Source organism: Gadus macrocephalus, chromosome 14, assembly GCF_031168955.1.
Source record: "Gadus macrocephalus chromosome 14, ASM3116895v1".
Taxonomy (NCBI): domain Eukaryota; kingdom Metazoa; phylum Chordata; class Actinopteri; order Gadiformes; family Gadidae; genus Gadus; species Gadus macrocephalus.
The window spans coordinates 19,535,757-19,552,839 of NC_082395.1; the positions used below are offsets into that span (position 1 = coordinate 19,535,757).

At 42.3% G+C, this 17,083-nt stretch overlaps 4 protein-coding genes across 5 annotated transcripts in view; 3 read left to right on the plus strand and 1 right to left on the minus strand.

The window, feature by feature from the left end:
• The window catches only part of dbndd1 (dysbindin domain containing 1), a 177,088-nt gene that overhangs the window by 52,305 nt on the left and 107,700 nt on the right, over positions 1-17,083 (plus strand). The gene's annotated exons all lie outside the window — the stretch shown is intronic.
• Positions 564-2,960, minus strand: emc8 (ER membrane protein complex subunit 8). Its single transcript, XM_060071445.1, has 5 exons — positions 2,405-2,960; positions 2,217-2,293; positions 2,059-2,128; positions 1,873-1,967; positions 564-1,463 (listed from the first exon to the last, which is right to left on the minus strand). The coding sequence occupies exons 1-5, from the start codon at positions 2,612-2,614 to the stop codon at positions 1,304-1,306; spliced, it is 612 nt and encodes a 203-aa protein (XP_059927428.1). The 5' UTR covers positions 2,615-2,960; the 3' UTR covers positions 564-1,303.
• On the plus strand, positions 2,964-6,275 carry LOC132472037 (cytochrome c oxidase subunit 4 isoform 1, mitochondrial). 2 transcript variants are annotated; one of them, XM_060071448.1, is made up of 5 exons: positions 2,964-3,101; positions 3,953-4,029; positions 4,434-4,598; positions 4,807-4,938; positions 5,951-6,275. In XM_060071448.1, the coding sequence occupies exons 2-5, from the start codon at positions 3,954-3,956 to the stop codon at positions 6,085-6,087; spliced, it is 510 nt and encodes a 169-aa protein (XP_059927431.1). In that variant the 5' UTR covers positions 2,964-3,101; position 3,953; the 3' UTR covers positions 6,088-6,275. The 2 variants fall into 2 exon arrangements, with proteins under 2 accessions (XP_059927431.1, XP_059927432.1); XM_060071449.1 differs by having other exon boundaries at positions 3,024-3,105.
• Positions 6,678-16,813, plus strand: dusp22a (dual specificity phosphatase 22a). Its single transcript, XM_060071444.1, has 7 exons — positions 6,678-6,976; positions 7,941-7,974; positions 9,156-9,238; positions 9,760-9,809; positions 12,827-12,901; positions 12,995-13,166; positions 16,031-16,813. The coding sequence occupies exons 1-7, from the start codon at positions 6,956-6,958 to the stop codon at positions 16,241-16,243; spliced, it is 648 nt and encodes a 215-aa protein (XP_059927427.1). The 5' UTR covers positions 6,678-6,955; the 3' UTR covers positions 16,244-16,813.

The following is a 17,083-nucleotide window of genomic DNA, read 5'->3' on the forward strand; positions in this document are numbered from 1 at the left end:
GTAAGGTACAACTTCGGGGTATTGCATCGATCCTGTGACATACATTTTGGGTAAGGTGCGCCTGCCTTCGATTTCCCCAAAACAAGCCCACTGTTGGCACAAATTACTGCATTGTGCATGTTCCATTGTTTGTCAGTGATGAGCCAATACAAAATGACAAGTTAGGATTAATAAAATATAAAACTGTCTTATTATTCAGTTTCAGACGAGTTGCATACTATTACATCCCAGGGTATCATATTATAAATGCAAATAAAATATTTAAGCTGCAAGGTGTTGCTGAAACTGAATTTCAATGTTTGCCTCGATAAAATATCAAACTTTTATCAAATCTTTAAAAATGAATGACTTTAAGTCAATTTTAGACAGATGTGCTGTTTTTTAAATTAGGGATCAGATATCCTCATCACCAATTTTAAGGAGACATTGCAGCCTCTAAAAGATTTCTATGAAGAATTCAGAAATTACTTTCTTCTGATCTGCCCTCCAAGATCCAAATGTGTGCAATTTAGCCCCGGTCTGCGTCTCATTGGACTGGTGTTGACTGGGAACCTCACAAGTCGACAAGTTAACAAGTTTAATGAAATAGAGCAAAGAGATTACAGACATATCTGTGGAGAGAAAGACTGAGCAGAGCTGCACACGTAGATTACCAGCCCTTCTCCGACAGCAATAGAAAAAAAAATACATTTCATACAGCATCTATCAATCCTGCATGGTTTAGTTCTCATAACCATATCATAAGTCCATCGACATTAACACATATCCAACAGTCATTCTGACATTACAGTTATGATTGGACACAGACAATTAGTTTCTCTGGCTCCGTCTATATTACCTATGTATTAACATTATTAATAAATCTGCATTTAGTAAATTACCATTATAACTGTTTTTATAAGATTCAGTATCAATCATTTTATCCACAGCTTAACCCTGAAATTACAGGACAAAATATATTACCTTTTCTAAAAATTCGTTACGCAAAACAATTATGAAATAAACTAAATCGGAAACATTGAAGAAATAAATGTTAAGTTTCATTCCGAGAGAAAACTACCGTAATCCCCTCAGCATCCCATACTCCAGGGAGTGGCAGCACACCAACAGTGTGTACAGTACCAATGAGCTTGCCCTTGAAACATTTGGCCATCAATGCTCCCACAAGTCTCCCATCAACGTGAGAGACTTTGAAAAGTTAAGCATTTAGTACTTTTTGTTCCCGGTGCTACGCGTTGCGTAGCATCATGCATGCTGTATCGGCAGTATCTCTGTCCATGTCCGATACGCTCAAGGCTTGGATCTAGCACAGGTCCAACACAGACTTGTTTATCACTGGGTTGGTCCAGTCGTTCCTCAGGTCGTCCAGGTGGTTGTCAAAGTCAATCAGCTGTTCGTAGGAGCGGCCTTCAAGCAAGGAAGAAGTGATCTTCTGGGCCTCACACCAATCCTCAAAGCAGTCCCTGAAACACACAGCACACAACGCCTTTAAGTAGGGCTGGGAGATTAATCAAGTTTTTGATCGCGATTTCTATTTTTGTGCAGAACAGCTTGATACATATCTGTACATTATTTTAGATTTTAACATTTTCTTTTTTAGCATCTTTTTTGTATCGAGCAGACCTACTTTTAAGTGAAGCCATTTGTATGTATTGCACATCCACATGATTGCACAATAACTTCCCTTTTCACTCGAGTACTGTGCAAGCTTCTGGATGCCTTATACAATGACATGTCAGCGAAAGGCGTAAATTGTGTGCCTCAAAGGCTCCATTGGAAAACGATATACATCCAAAATGTCACGCCTGATCATTTACAGAAAACTGGGGATATCAATGGTGTGATGGTCACACTGTCTAGCTTGAAACTTACTGATTCACATCTCTGCTCTTCCATTTGTTCTCGTGGTGGTCGAATATCACAACAATGGGCTCAAAACAACTCATTGTCAGTCTATTGCTATCCACCTGAAGGAAAAGTAAAATCGAAATTAGAAGGACTCCAATAACTCATCTGGGAGATTCGTTCGTATTCATCCAAACCTCTGGTTGTTATTACCATCACAATGGCTGTTTCGCCAAAGTTCTCAGCTATCCGGGCAGCAACTTTTTCAGCAACCTGGTTCGGTCTGTCAATAAAAATAAAAACACTTTGACAAGCACAGTATAACACTATACCTAGTTCTGCTTTCAATATGAACCTCCAAACTTTGTTACCTGAAGTCCTTGGTGCGTTCATTGGCTTGATAATACCCAGCAATGAAATATCGATTCTCTTTGCACCAAGTATCAATCTGTGAACATAACCAAAAGTCTCACAACCAAAGTATAAACGTGACAGACATACAAAGCAAAGCCTGGTTTAGATGTAACCTTTTAAATGTGACCATCATCCATTGACTTACCAGTGTGAGAGCCACCTCGAGCATGGGCGCAAGAGCCAGAGTCCCGTGGAAGAGCGGCACGCAGTCAACACATAGGACGGGGGCAGAGGGGTCTTTCTTGTTATCCTTCGTCTTCTCTGCCACTAGCAACCCGTTCACGGCGCAGTGGGGGTATTTGGCAGCGTGTAAAAGCATTTTACAGTACGCCTGCGTGGTCAGTATGATCGGCATGTTTAAATCACCCCCAAAGTCCCAGGCAGAATAGTTCAGATATATGGGCTAAATAGCAGTGGAAGTCGTTATTAGGCTACTAGCGTTAGCTGGATCTCATTCCGGTGCATATGACACCCTCTATCCCAGGGTAGGTGGAAAGCGTTGGGCCAGCAAAGATGTGCAAATACAGCCCGCAGTCAAACAGACAAATATTCACTTCTTCTAATCCAACACAAGCATCAGAGAATCCGACAGTCCGTATCTAATCTTTGCATCGGTACCGACGGCACAGGTGGATTCAACTCGGTACAGTCAGTGCGACCGTAAAGCAACGACGTGACGACAGCTTCCCCCAGTGAGCGCGACCGTAAAGCAAAGACGTCACGACACTCAGTTTATATTTACGGCACCAAGTTATGACACCCCGTTAAGCTGCACGGCTTTCCGCTGCCCGTCGCACTCCCTTTACGGTTAGGTTAACGCGAAAGCAAGCAACAACGGCACAGTAGGTTGTTTATTCCCTCAACTATATACTTCTCGAAATGTACTGCGAACTACGTTCACGGTGTTTATCACAGCGAAGGATGTATTAGCTGATCACTCAGTGGATGCGGAACGAGTGGGTTTGACCAGAAGCGATTAGTGATGTTTGACATTGACTAGGGCGGAGGAGGAAGAGTAGCGGCTGGGTTACAGTCGAGGCTAGTTCTGGTTAGCACACGGCTATCATCCGGAGCGGGGACCGGGGTATATATGGTGGTGCATCGTGTAGGGTTGATGGTCCAGGGGCCCTGTTTAACGCTGACCTAGTCCTCTAAGCCTTTAGGTTAAAATAGAGATCGTTCCACCCTGACGAACCAGTGGTTTAGCGCTGGTTTTGCACCGGGCGCTGTGACCTTGTGCTATCCGATAGCCTAGCTGCACTGTACAGGTATATATCGTTTAGACGGAATTCGCGTGGGCTATGTTAGTATATACTGCTGCACAATATGAGGTAACATTTGCGAAACATTGAGTTGATTGATCCATGTATCGCTGTAGAGACAGTCTGAGGGACGAACTAGTCGCTTTACTATTTGGTCGGACAGTCATTGCTGCAGTATGCACCCCACGTTTATTTAATTGTAATTGGATTTTGACAGCTATAATGTTGTTTCATGGCTAAGTGGATCAATTAGGAATGTATTCCTCGTCAGAAGTGTATTACATAGTCGTTTACCTAAAATCTATTGTCTTACTGCAAACAATATATATTTATTATGCAAACTTGTCTAGTTTTAATACAATTTTCCAAGTTGTGTACATTCTGAATGGGCCCAAGAAGATAACCCTACTTCATATAATCTAATTTAACAGAATGCTGGCCGCCAGAGCCCTTCGTCTTGTTGGCAGACGTGCCATTTCCACATCGGTCTGTGTACGTGGGGGACATGGTAGGTCACTGCTTTCCATATGATTTTCCTAACTTGTCCTGGGTCTTCCTAACTTTTGAGTTGAAGAACTTGCAACCAAAAGATAGCAACCCCTTTGCACTAAAATGTTCAATGACAAAATGCTGGTGGCTGTTTTAAAAACTGAAGGGTACTGGGGCAAGATAGGCATTTGACAGCTATGAAAGGTGATGACCTTTCCAATATCCTTCTGATCTTTTGCTTTTTTTTTTTTTTTAAATAATTCAAATAACTGATTTCAGTGTGGGTGTGCACCAGCCAGATTTTTATTAGATCCATTTTTTTTCAAAAGTATTTTCCTTATTACTAAATCAATACACATTTGATAGAATGACTATAGCTAGTTAGCCGAACCTGACTCCTTTAGTATTCTCCCCGCCATGCAGGAGTCGCGAAGGTAGATGACTATGCCCTGCCGGCCTACTTCGACCGGCGGGAGAACCCTCTGCCGGAGATCCGCTATGTGCAGGACCTGAGCTCGGAGCAGAAGTCCCTGAAGGAGAAGGAGAAGGGCTCCTGGGCCACGCTCTCCAATGAGGAGAAGATCGCACGTAAGACTGCCCATCCAACCCTATGTGTTTCATGGTTGATTCAAGATTCAAGGCCATTCAAGATGGTTTATTGTCATAAACACAACCATTACAAAAGCATGATGTTCTGATGATTTGATGTTTGTAAGTTTCAATGTCAACAATGAGGTGCACGAAAATGGGTTTTGTTATAAATGAGTTGATGGGTTTTTGTGTGCAATGTTGACAGTGTACCGCATCAGCTTCAATCAGAGCTTTGCTGAGATGAACCAGGGCAGTGCACAGTGGAAGTCGGTGGTCGCGGGGATGTTCTTCTTCTTCGGCTTGACCGGCCTGGTGGTTCTGTGGCAGAGGAAGTTCGGTGTGTATCAAAAACAATTTAGTCATTGATAAGACTTGTGATTAAAAATTATTGAGTCATTGATAAGACTTGATAAGACACAATTAGAGAACAGACTGCCTTCATTCAAAGACAATTTTCTAATATGGCAACCTGTGGGACAAATAAAGCTTTAGATCGAATTGATCTAATAATTGACGAATGTACCACGTCCAAGGTGTGATGCGGATTGGTTGAAATAAGGGATGTGCATTTCTGGCAAAAATACTATTCGATATTTGCTGAGAAGTATTCGAATAATATTCGAAAATCGTTGAATCAAGTACCCCGATCGCACAAACGCGCCTCGTATACATGCACACACAATGACACAGGGAGAGGCTTCTATGATTTGTATGATATCAATCTGTTTATTTCAACAACTGCGCCATCAACACTCAAACTCCCAAATTAACTTCACACGTTGTGTCTTTTTACAATTTATTTGTTACCAGCATTCGTAGTGTTGATCAGCAGAGAAATAGTCCGCCAATAAGACATTGACGTGGCTTAGCAACCGAGGACGCTGGGGTTGATAAGTTACCAGACTACTTCCGGAGTGATACAATAGAAGAAAAAAATCAACTTTCCTTGACAGCGGTCATTATATGCTTAGCAACGGTGAATTATTCACCACCGGAAGTTGTGAAGGCCCATGCAAGTGAACGAAATGTTCAACAGCATTGAGATGAGCCGTGTAATAAATAACGATAGTCACCTTCATTATTTGATATTCTACGTGACTATTCGACGATCGTTGCCCATCGCTAGTTGAAATTCTCTCTTTTGAGTGTTGTGTATGTGTATACCCTAGTAAGCCTCGTCCTCTAGTTTAAATATTGAGTTCAATCACTGTTGAGTCAAGCCTCATCAAAAGAGCAACAATGGATTTGTATTGAGCATCGTCTCTTGCAGAAATGGCCGCTGTATCCGTGGCCTCCTGTACTGTGAGTCTGCTGTTTTTGAGTGGTGCTGACCATTGTTTTCTCCACAGTGTACGGCCCGGTGCCTCACACTTTTGAAAAAGAGTGGAAGGAGAAGGAGCTTCAGAGGATGCTTGACATGAGGGTCAACCCAGTGGAGGGCTTCTCTTCCCAGTGGGACTACGAGAACAAGCAATGGAAGAAGTAAATCGCCCAAGGGGACCATCAATCACCGCCACCCTATAAAATAAGACGACAAACGACACAAGGAAATGTCCAAACAGATATCTCTGTATTTATCAATTGTTCAAATTACCTCAGACTCTGCATTCTGGAAGGCCTCTTCCTCTTACGGTCGTTATGTATTTTAGAGATGAGAATAAAAGTTCCTATGTTTCCCCAAGATATGTTGTCAAGTCAATTGTGGCCACTTTACTTTACATATAGGGTATGCATATAGAATACAACAAATTGTTCTCTATTTATATTTGATCACAATTGTACAAATGGAAAATGACATGCATACATATTTGCACTACGATCAGTGTTTTAAGTGAAAGTAATATTTAGCATGTTAGAAGAAGCTCAATGTAGAACTGATATTCTTTTGTATGATTAAAAAAAAAAAAAATACCGTCGGGTTACTAGGCTTACCCCAACTCAGTGTCTAAACAAATCTTTCAAGAAGAAATTCTTATTTTTTTTCAATCATATCATTAAAATGCTGGATAATGTAGAAATTTAAGTACGTAACTAATATTGATTATGAAAGCGGAACCTGTAATGATCTCACTGTTGCCGTGATGTCACTTACCGGATGAATCGGCGCCTGGATTCGTTCAAAAAGTACCCGGAAGACCAATGCAACGGAACTACTCTGTCCATAATATTGTTTATTGTGAGTGCTTGCACGGCATAATGGCTTTGCAAAACACATAGACAGCAGTGGGTCAATAATAGATAGCATTCCCCACGTCAAAGGTCGAATTGCTGTTGCAAAAATCGAGGTTTGCAAGCAATACATTGCCACAACAACGGTGCACAGAACACAGAAGGGTCCCCGCTGGGAAGTCGACATGGGTAATGGCATGAACAAGGTAGGATTTGTGTATTCCACACATGTTTTGATCGCAAGTGACGTGAAGTAAACTTTGTGGTCGCCTGGACCCGAGGGCTTGGGTTTATTATCAATCACGTGACGTTAGGCTGTCGTGCAGCGAGTAGACTAGTAACACATGTTATGTAAATGCTGAGTAACGTGTGAAGTTCCACCACATTGTGAGGGCAATGTGTTACAATTACTTCGTCGCGTTGATGTGTTGACTCACGAAAAAACATGGCCGACCATAAGGTCATGCCAGGCTAAATGTGTACTATTTACCCTACAGGACCTAAATACTCAATTTCAGGAGGTGAATCATGTGGCCCAAGTAAATAGGCAAATGAGAAGAAAAAGTGTTTTATGTTCCTAAAACAAGAAATGTTATCAATATTTATTTCTGGATGTTACAGGACATGCCATTTTACTCCCCGTCCCCCTGACCAGACACTGCGTCTGCATAAATGCCAACCTTATCGGGCACTGCCAAATCTAGTCACTAGTCCAGCCTTTATCAATATGTAGAGCAGGTGAAATGTATGCATATGAATTATGATATTGGTATAAGTAAAGATCTGGATTTGGTTTGGTTTTAATACTTATATAATTTAAGTTTACAGTTGTATACAAGCTATTAAGGAATGTCTCTCAAATTCTCAATTAAAAACACCTTACCAACCGTTGATTAGCACATTGCCCTTATAATCACGCCTCCTTGCCCTTATAAACTTGCCTCATCACTTCTGGCCTTAGTATTATTTCTTGGCACAGACCTGACCCTGGACGTTAAATCTTTAAGCCCATTCTGGACTTTGCCAGTATAGCAAGCTAAACCCAGTTTATGGAGTTAGCAGTGCCTTGTATCACAGGCACAGCTAGAGCTCCAACGCTTATGGGTATGCACTGTATGAGGAGTCACGTTACTACAGTAACCTAATATGACTGCAACGGCTTTTTAACAGGTGGTTGATGGACTCTACTTGGGAAACATTAGAGGTAAGAAAAGCAGATTAAACTTTAAGTGTTTTTATTTGTATTAAGCAGGTTTTAAATGTTTTTAGATGATAAACAGGTTATGCTTATAGATTATACTTAAAAGGCCGTATTGTAGGAATGTAAAAACTATGGACGTGCTAGTGATAAATAAGGTCAAGTTCTTATGCACGGGTTACAGTTTTTATTTGTATAATAATAAGTAATGTTTGTGCGACAACAGTAACATCCCAAACAACTTCTCAAACTTGGACAATATGTTCCAAATGTAACGTTTGCATCATTAGGGTCGATGTTTCCGATTCAATCACAAATCACAGCTGTTACTTATCTCAAATGTCATTTGATAGGACTATCGCAGACAGCTCTTTGACTTTCATGTTCTGTTTGAGGACTGTCTGAATTATTAGTAGCCCACCTACGTCACAGTACACAAGAACAGAGCCAGTGGCGGTTCTAGGATTTTTCTGAAACAGGGGCCATTAAGGGGCCACATGCTACATTCAGGGGCAGTATCGGCCTTGCGCTGGGTTGTTGAGGGGGGGGGGGGGGGGGGGGGGCACGTCAGGGGCCAATCAGATTTCAGCAGGGGCCAGGGGCCCTGTGACCCCACCCCCAGAACGGCCACTGAAGAGGGCTAAAGGAATCCAGTGACCAAAACCATAGCGTTCCATACTTTGTCCTGGATCCACCTCAACCATACCGTATACGGGGGCCTATGCACTGAGGCTGAGAATAGATCTCTAGTAATCAACACTCCAGTAAGCCCCCCCCCCCCCCCCGACCCCAAAGAGGCACTCATATGGTCATCTGGGTGTTGGAAAAGTCTTTATTAACCGTTGTGGAATTTGCTAAAGTACTAAAGTTGATCTCTCGCTGTCTGTGTATCTGTCTGCCTGTCTGTCTGTCTGTCTGTCTGTCTGTCTGTCTGTCTGTTTGTATGTGTCTCTGTCTCTCTCTATCTGTCTCTGTCTCTTGCTCTGTCTCTGTGTCTCTTTCTCTGTCTCTCTGGGTCTCGCTGTCTCTCATTATGTCTTTGTGTGTGTGTGTGTGTGGGTGTGTCTCTCTCTCTCTCTCTCTCTCTCTCTCTCTCTCTCTCTCTCTCTCTCTCTCTCTCTGTGTCTGTCTCTCTCTCTGTCTCTGTCTCTCTCTGTCTCTCTCTCTGTCTCCCGTTCCACTCCCAGATTCAGAAAACAGAGGGAGCCTGTCTCAGAATGGCATCACCCATATCCTATCGGTGTACAACAATGCCAAGCCTGTGTTGGAGGTGAGAGGTCTCATCTCGTGAGGCATAGCGCCAAGTGTCAAAACCTTGTCCTCTGCAGAACATTATTCTATTTTTAGGAAGGTGAACCTTTTTACCTCTTCTTTTTAGATGTTTCAAGTGAACTGGCCATAGGCTGTCAATAATCGGATAGTTGTAATGAGTATTGATAGCCACTTGGGGGTAGTGATGATTCATTTATAAAAGTGCTGTGGTCTTTGTTCTTAGATGAAGCTATTTTGCATTTACAATGATGGACTCAATGGCACTGTGTTCCATAAAATCTCTTATCATATGGTCAATTTTTTCATTAAATATGAAGTACGCATCACTATCTTCGACCTTGGTTGTTGTAAACGTAGCTTGCATTTTTTTATGTAGTCGTATTAGTCCGACCATTAGTCAGTCAATATTCGTAATGAGTACACCTTCTACCCTCCTAGTTTGTAGTCAAGCGACTTAACTATTAAACAAAAAGTGTTTAATTTAAGTTCTTTGCCTCTCTTGTTCTATTCTTGTTCCAGGATAAGACCTACCTATGTATAAATGCAGCTGATGCATCCAGCCAGAACCTGTGGGTAAACACACACACACACACACACACACACACACACACACACACACACACACACATCTTCAGCAAGCATGCACACACTGCACTGCAGGCACACTCAACACGCACACACACAAACAATAAAAATAATCCTCGGAAAGGGATGCATTTAATCAGTCAATTTGATTATTGTTGTAGAGATTAATGACCAATGAAATGTTTTTTAACAACAGATGTCGTTTAGTTGGTTTAGTTGGTTGTGGAACCACCTTGGTTCCACCACCAATTTGGTTGAAGGACATTTGGCTGTGGTTCCAGGGCGTGACAACAGCCCAGGACCAACGGTTCCATTAGTCACGATTCCATAAGATACGTCGACAGTTAGGAAATCAATGAAAAAAGCTCACCCTAAATAAAATTGTGTTTTTTGGTTGTGTTGTTGTTGAATCATTGATTTGGTTGCCAACCATTTTTTAATCCTATTAATACGTACGTACATACCATCATAATCAAAGTCCCTAAAGTGTGCGTGTGTTTGAGAATGCGCACACGTGTGTGTGTGTGTGTGTGTCATTTTAGGAGATGACACACGCTGTTGAAATAATTATGAGTTGTTCCTCCACCCATGGCTCATGGCTCTTGTTGTGGAGGTCATGGTGACAAGAGGTCACGCTCCCATGCCCAATCAGTTCCTTGGCTGCTGCTTTTTGCAACAGAACTAACATGTGTGTATTGATACTTTATAGCACCATCTCATTTTGGGTTGTTTAAGACACCTGAGCAATGCTCATCCATGAAACAATCCCTTAACCATTTTAAGGCGGCACATGCTATATCAGAACAGCTCCTTTGAACTTCCATTACCGACTTATTTAGCTTAAACTTTTATTTTTGCATCTAGCGATCAGCTAGCATGATCTCAAGAGAGAACGATTAGATCTACAGGGTGTGATGCCAAAGACGGGGGAAGAGGCTGAGGCTTCCAAGGGATTTGACCCACCTCTACGTCCACTCTTGAGTGCACCAGCGCGCCGTAGGGTGTGAGGCGCACCGGCAAGTCGCAGCGCGGGGAACCGACTTGGGTCGACCGGAGGCTAATGAGGATTGAGGTTTGGGCTAGTCGGTTGGACGTCGCTGATTGGGCCGGGTTGCGGGGTGTCTGACCTCCTGTCGCAATCAAGGAGTGTTCCCTCAGGCAGCAGAGGAAGGAAACCCTGCAGTGCCATCTGGCTGTGGCCTCCGACCACCCAGGACCGTAATAAAACCCCTCTGTCACAATCTCTGGGGTGACTGATTGGAGGGCTGAGACCAACTGACAGCGTGTTGTCGTCATGACGACATCCTCGGGTTGGGTCCATCCCCTTGTTTCATGTGGAGTTTCAGCAATTGTTTTGGCTGGGTTTAGAGGCCCTTTATCTTAATCTCCAACAATCTCCAATCTTCCACAGGTTTAAACGTGTTGCGCGACGGTCTTTGTCACTATCATTTCGGGGTTATCCAAAGCTACAGCCCACGGCTAAATAGATATGTAAACAGTCAACCTTGCCACATCAGATAAGGAGGTGCTGCCACATTTGCGGCCCTCTCTTCATTTGTCACCACAAACCTAGACTTTTAGAGTTTTAGCTTTGTAACCACTCTGTAGGTTCGGATTTTCAATCTCTGTTCATAAATATGTACAATTTCTAATATTTGATGGTGTTTTGCTGCTATTTGCTGGGTCATTATTGAACTTGTTTATCGCCTTTATTCAGCAAGGCTAATTTGGCTGAGCCCTGTGCATTTGTGATGGTGATTGTGGTACCTGTTAGAATGATTTAAGGGTCCTCAGTCTACTTTAAGGCGTCCTTAAACAAGAACTGCTTCATAATGGCATTTCATGTTTTGACTAAATATCATCCCTCTGTCATGCATGATTAAACATTCACACTCTATGTGAACAGGATAGAGCCAGTCACACAGCCAGAAGGCTCATGGCTGCTGAGTAAAAGCATCGTGGACATGATTAGCTGGCAATCGGAGCCTCCTGGAATACGTTCACGTCGGCCAGTCACAACCTGATATCGCGCACGCCAGATTCAGTATTCTTCAAATGAAACGAGATGGCCGGAAGCCTCTAGGCAGAAAGACGGATTTAAGTGCTGAGAGGACATCTTTAGAAGAGGTTGGAGTTGGATGGCAGGAAGAAGGAAGAAGGGCAGCGTCTCATCTATTTTAGCACAAGTCTGTTGGCTGTTGAGTAACCAGTCGGTACTCCCCAGGAGACAGGCCTAGCTGCCATGAGCTTCTTCATTGTGCAATGCACCGCCAGTGTTTCCTGGTAGCCACGCGCTGGCCTTTCCATGAAGAACAGATTTTTGTTTTGTCTCTTCTGTGTATTGTCTTGTCAAGATATGCACGCACGTGATTCTTCTAGCTTATGTTATAGCTTGTGTCAAGATGCAATTATTATATCCATTAGGAATATATGTTTTTTCCTTATTTAGGTATTCATAGTGCAACTGGATACTTATTGGTTTTATTTTGATTGGAACTAACCTTAGTCTTTCTGAAGTCAAATAAAGCAGAATACATGCACTTATTTTGAAAATAACCCAAACAAAGCGGGCCCCCTCTCACCAGAAGCCGTGTTCACTTTAGGATGCAGAGAGATGTGGCTGATGCTTAGTCGGGGGTGGGCTCTAGGGTTTCAGTTCATTCTGTTCTCTTTCATATCCTATAATCTCTAACCTGAAATATCCTCCAGGCTCCACTTTTAATTCAAACACCTGGCAAAAAAGGGATTTTCTTGTTCGAAATCAGTACTGACCACAATAATACCTAAATATACATGTGTGTGTGTGTGTGTGTGTGTGTGTGTGTGTGTGTGTGTGTGTGTGTGTGTGTGTGTGTGTGTGTGTGTGTGTGTGTGTGTGTGTGTGTGTGTGTGTGTGTGTGTGTGTGTGTGTGTGTGTGTGGTTGTATCTGTGCCTGTTTGTATGTATGTGTGTGCATGCGTATGTGTGCCTTATCTCCATGCTAATTGTTCATGTTTTCAGGTCACAGTATTTTAAAGAGTGCATCGCCTTCATCCATGAGTGTCGGCTAAAAGGGGGCTCTTGTCTGGTTCACTGGTAAGTCTCCCCATTATCAAAGTACGGCTTTTCAGGGTCCAACCAACCCATCCCCCTCACTCGTCTCATGTGGATACCGTACTCTTCCCCCAGCTTGGCAGGTGTGTCGCGCAGCACCACCGTAGTGGTCGCCTACCTGATGACGGTCACACCCTATGGCTGGGAGGAGTGCCTGACCGCCGTGAAAGCCGTCCGCCCCTTTGTGGGTCCAAACGCGGGCTTCCAGCAGCAGCTGCAGGAGTACCAGACGACCAGCGTCTCTGAGGTACACGCGCCACACAGTGAATGAATGAATGAATGACTGAAATGGGTCATCACCGACAGCGGTACATCGGCCAATAGGAATCATCGGTTTGCGGCAGGGTCCTAAACCTCACCGGTGATCCTTTATTCATGCCTCGCAAGCATGCTGGCACATCTCGAGTTACATGGCTATGGTACACAAAATATAAATTTTTCAACCAATCAGATTGCTCTAAGAATTGGAGCGAACTGATTGGTCGATAAAAATAATTAATTTGTAGCAATGTGATTGGTCGAAGAAAACACAAATTAACGAGGAGCGAGGCTTTTGTCAATATTCCCCTCCTTCTTAGAAAACCCAAAGGTGTTCCACACGTTTGATTTCCGATTCGCTGGTGCACCGAATATCATTTCACTGTTTTCGGACATGTTGCATTGTTCTATTTTTAATATGGCTGATTTTCGCTTGCACACAACTCCGGACAGTTGTTCCATGTTAGGGAGATGCAGAGACGCGCGCAAACACACACACGGATCCGCCCACTTCCTTAAATATTTTTTTTCAGATCCGTATGGAAATGGAATGAAATGAGTGGACAATGCTGTCTTAAAGGGTAATTCCGGTGTAAAATGGGTTTGGGATATGTTTTGTTGAGTTTAAACGTTCGTTTTGGAGCACAACAACCGCATATAGACGCTTTCTTCAGTTGGCTGTTTTTTAGCCGATTCTATCGAAACGCTATAAATGTCGATGCCATTTTGTTTTTAAGGATCGATAGGTAGATTGACGAACACAGAGATTGTGACATCCGTCAGCAACACGCAAGCTCTGTGTTCTCCAATCTACTTATCGAGTCTTAAAAACAAAATGGCGTAGACGGGTGATCTACTGATGGTATTGTGTGTATAAAATGTCCTTTTTAATAAACAATCTGTATACTTACAAAGTTCTCAAGGCCTTGTTTTATATGTTAAGACCCTTATTATACTACCAAAGAATTGTCGGGCTACTTTTAGCCTTTTAAGTGGTTTAAATTAGCGATTTAGTTTTTACCATAACCAGTGCCCCCATCGTTCCAAGTTTATAGCGTTTTGATAGAATCGGCTTAAAACAGCCAACTGAAGAAAGCGTCTATGTGCGTTTTTTGTGCTCCAAAACGAAAGTTTCAACTCGTTATCATACAAAACAAATCCCAAATCCATTTTACACCGGAATTACCCTTTGATATCAGGCTCAAGCTTCATTCAACCGATTCGCAACGTTTAAATCTGCGCATCGACCTATTCTTGGTCATTTTAAATCGATTCAGGAGCCCATGTATCAATGTAGTCGCTTCTGTGGTAATCAACCGGTTACAGATTCTTATCGTGAATCGTTACACCCCTACGGCTGAGCGTTCAGTGGTTCTACTTTCACTTTGAAGAGTTACGTGCTTATTCATATTGATACCACGTGCACACTATAATTACGGAAGCCTAAGGCATTCACTTGAGAAAATGAATTCTGCTCTTGTTTTTCTGAATTAACGTCGTAATTATCTCAGCATTCAGAGAAAAGTTTAATGGATAAAAAAATATCTGCTCTGTTTTTCTGGATGAATGAGACTGCATGAAGTATGGTTGCTTCTGCTAATCAGCCTTACCCTCCAAAGGTAACTTAAGGTAGGGGGTTGATATCCTATTGTCTAAAAAATAAACCAAAATAAAACTTGCTTAAACAGGCAGGACATGTTGGCTTCTATGAAATTGAGCTCTTAGCTGAATGAGTGCACTGCTTATCCTGCGATTTTGAGGTATCTCGTTATTCAGAAAAACATTTTTTGCCATGAAATCTTTCCTCATAATTCTGAGATAATAAACTTGTTAATTCAGAAAAACAAGGGCAAATCTCAAGTGAATACAATACATAACCTTGCATTGTTCATGAATGAAAAATAGCAAATAATATTTGCAAATAATATGGGCACTTGAAAATACCGCTTAATCCATTGTTCTACAGTAAATTATGCTTAATTCACCCATGCTATAAATTGTACATTTAAATAAAATAGATTAGAATCACTTTGACACAAGTGACTCACTTGTGTCACAATACCAATTAAACATGGTAAATAGCTGCTGGCCGAGTTGTCTCAGCGAGCAAAGGGAACTGGAGGGGATTTGCTGGGATTGCATTAACTGTCACGTGTTCAGTGTGGCGGTCACCACCTTGCATCATAACTTCAGTTTTTGCTGTTGGGTAGATGTAGCGGCACGATTTCTGACAATCTGTGGGGAAATCAGCTGGCTTTGGTTGGCTTTTTTAGGGTTTAGTCATACTGGCAGAATATATATTCACAGACCCAACATAGCTCGTATTTTGTACCCTGTTGACTGGCTGAGACAACACTATCGGGCTGAATGTAAGCAATTTTCACCAATGTTAATATGATATGCCTTTATGTTCATTTTAGAGCCACAAATCTGTGTGTTTCAAAGTAAAAGCGTGTCCAGCAGCTACAAGATGTTGCTATCTATAATGGGCACATGAACAAAAACAGGGCGATGGGTGCTTTCTTTTTTTCTTTTTCCATCTCAAAAAGGATACAAAACGACCCCCTTCAATCATGCAATATCGAATATGTATCCTTGTCATTTCATTGAATTTAGTCATAATGCAGATTTTATCTATAGGTTATTACATTGTAGTACGCCAAATATATGTATCTCTGCTAAATCTCCAAAAAAAAAAACTAAAACTTCCATTTCAGTATGAACTAATCAATTCATACATTTATTATGTAACAAATAATAATTATCATTGTACCCATCGGTTTGAGTAATACGGTTTATGGATTGTAAAAGTAACGGCATGTTCCTCCATACCGACCACCCTGCGGCCCCCAGTACCGGGCTTGGCTGCGGGACAGCCTCCAGCCCGGCCCGGCTCAGGACGAGGAGCAGGTGGGAGCGCTGCTGCAGCTAGCAGAGCAGCGGCGGCCGGCGGCGGCGGGGAGGGCCACGCCGGACCACAGCTGGAGGAAGGACGACACAGCTGGCCCCTCTCTGGCCAGTGACCCCATCGACGAGGGCGAAGGGCCCAGCGGCGCCAGGAGCTGATCCTCTGGCCCCTGCCATCACGGAGGGGCCGCCAGGAACCACGTTCAGGATTAAGACGGGTAACCTGAACGCTTTGAGGGACAACAGTGCGGACTGCGTATGAGCCCCGTGTTTTGTGGTAGCTTAAAAAAACCAGGAAGTCGATTTCGACCAACATGAAAACTGACCAAAGCCTTACTCTTCAACCTTATATACTTGTTTATATATATATAAGGACCTCATCATAGGCCTTTAAACCTCATCGTTAAAGGTTTAACATACATTCCGTTCAAAGTTTATCTGTCTTCTCTTCGTTGTGCTTTAAAGTGATATAATCCTTCAAAAAGCTTTTAATTGTGCTGATGTTCAAAAGGAGCTGAACACTGTTTCTAAGGGATTAGTAACAATGGATATTTGTTTTCCAGAGCCTTTCAAATTGTCCTGATTGTGTATTTTAATTGTATAAAGTAATTTGTTGAAAAAATTGTGGTTCAATTTGCTTTTTTATTTTTTCTATTAGAAAAAATTCAAGCTTTTATTAAAAAATGCTATTGACAAAAGTTATTACAAATATAAAATATTCAATCCTAATCTGCTGGTTTTTATTCTTTGGGTTCGATGTTAATTTCCCAGTAGCTGTATGTGTTTGAGAGCCTGCCTGCGTGTGTGTCAGTAAAGTTAGTGTATGCTAAATCAATATTTGATTTGAGCAAAGTAAATATGAGCGGGTTGGCCTTGTTCCGAGTCCCAGGAGGGATCATGTGATGTGCTTTCGCTTTCTTCCCAATATAGGTTTGTATTCCATACAGTTTGAAATCGAATGCCCCTCACCGTAACATCAATCCCAGTTTCTTTATGTGC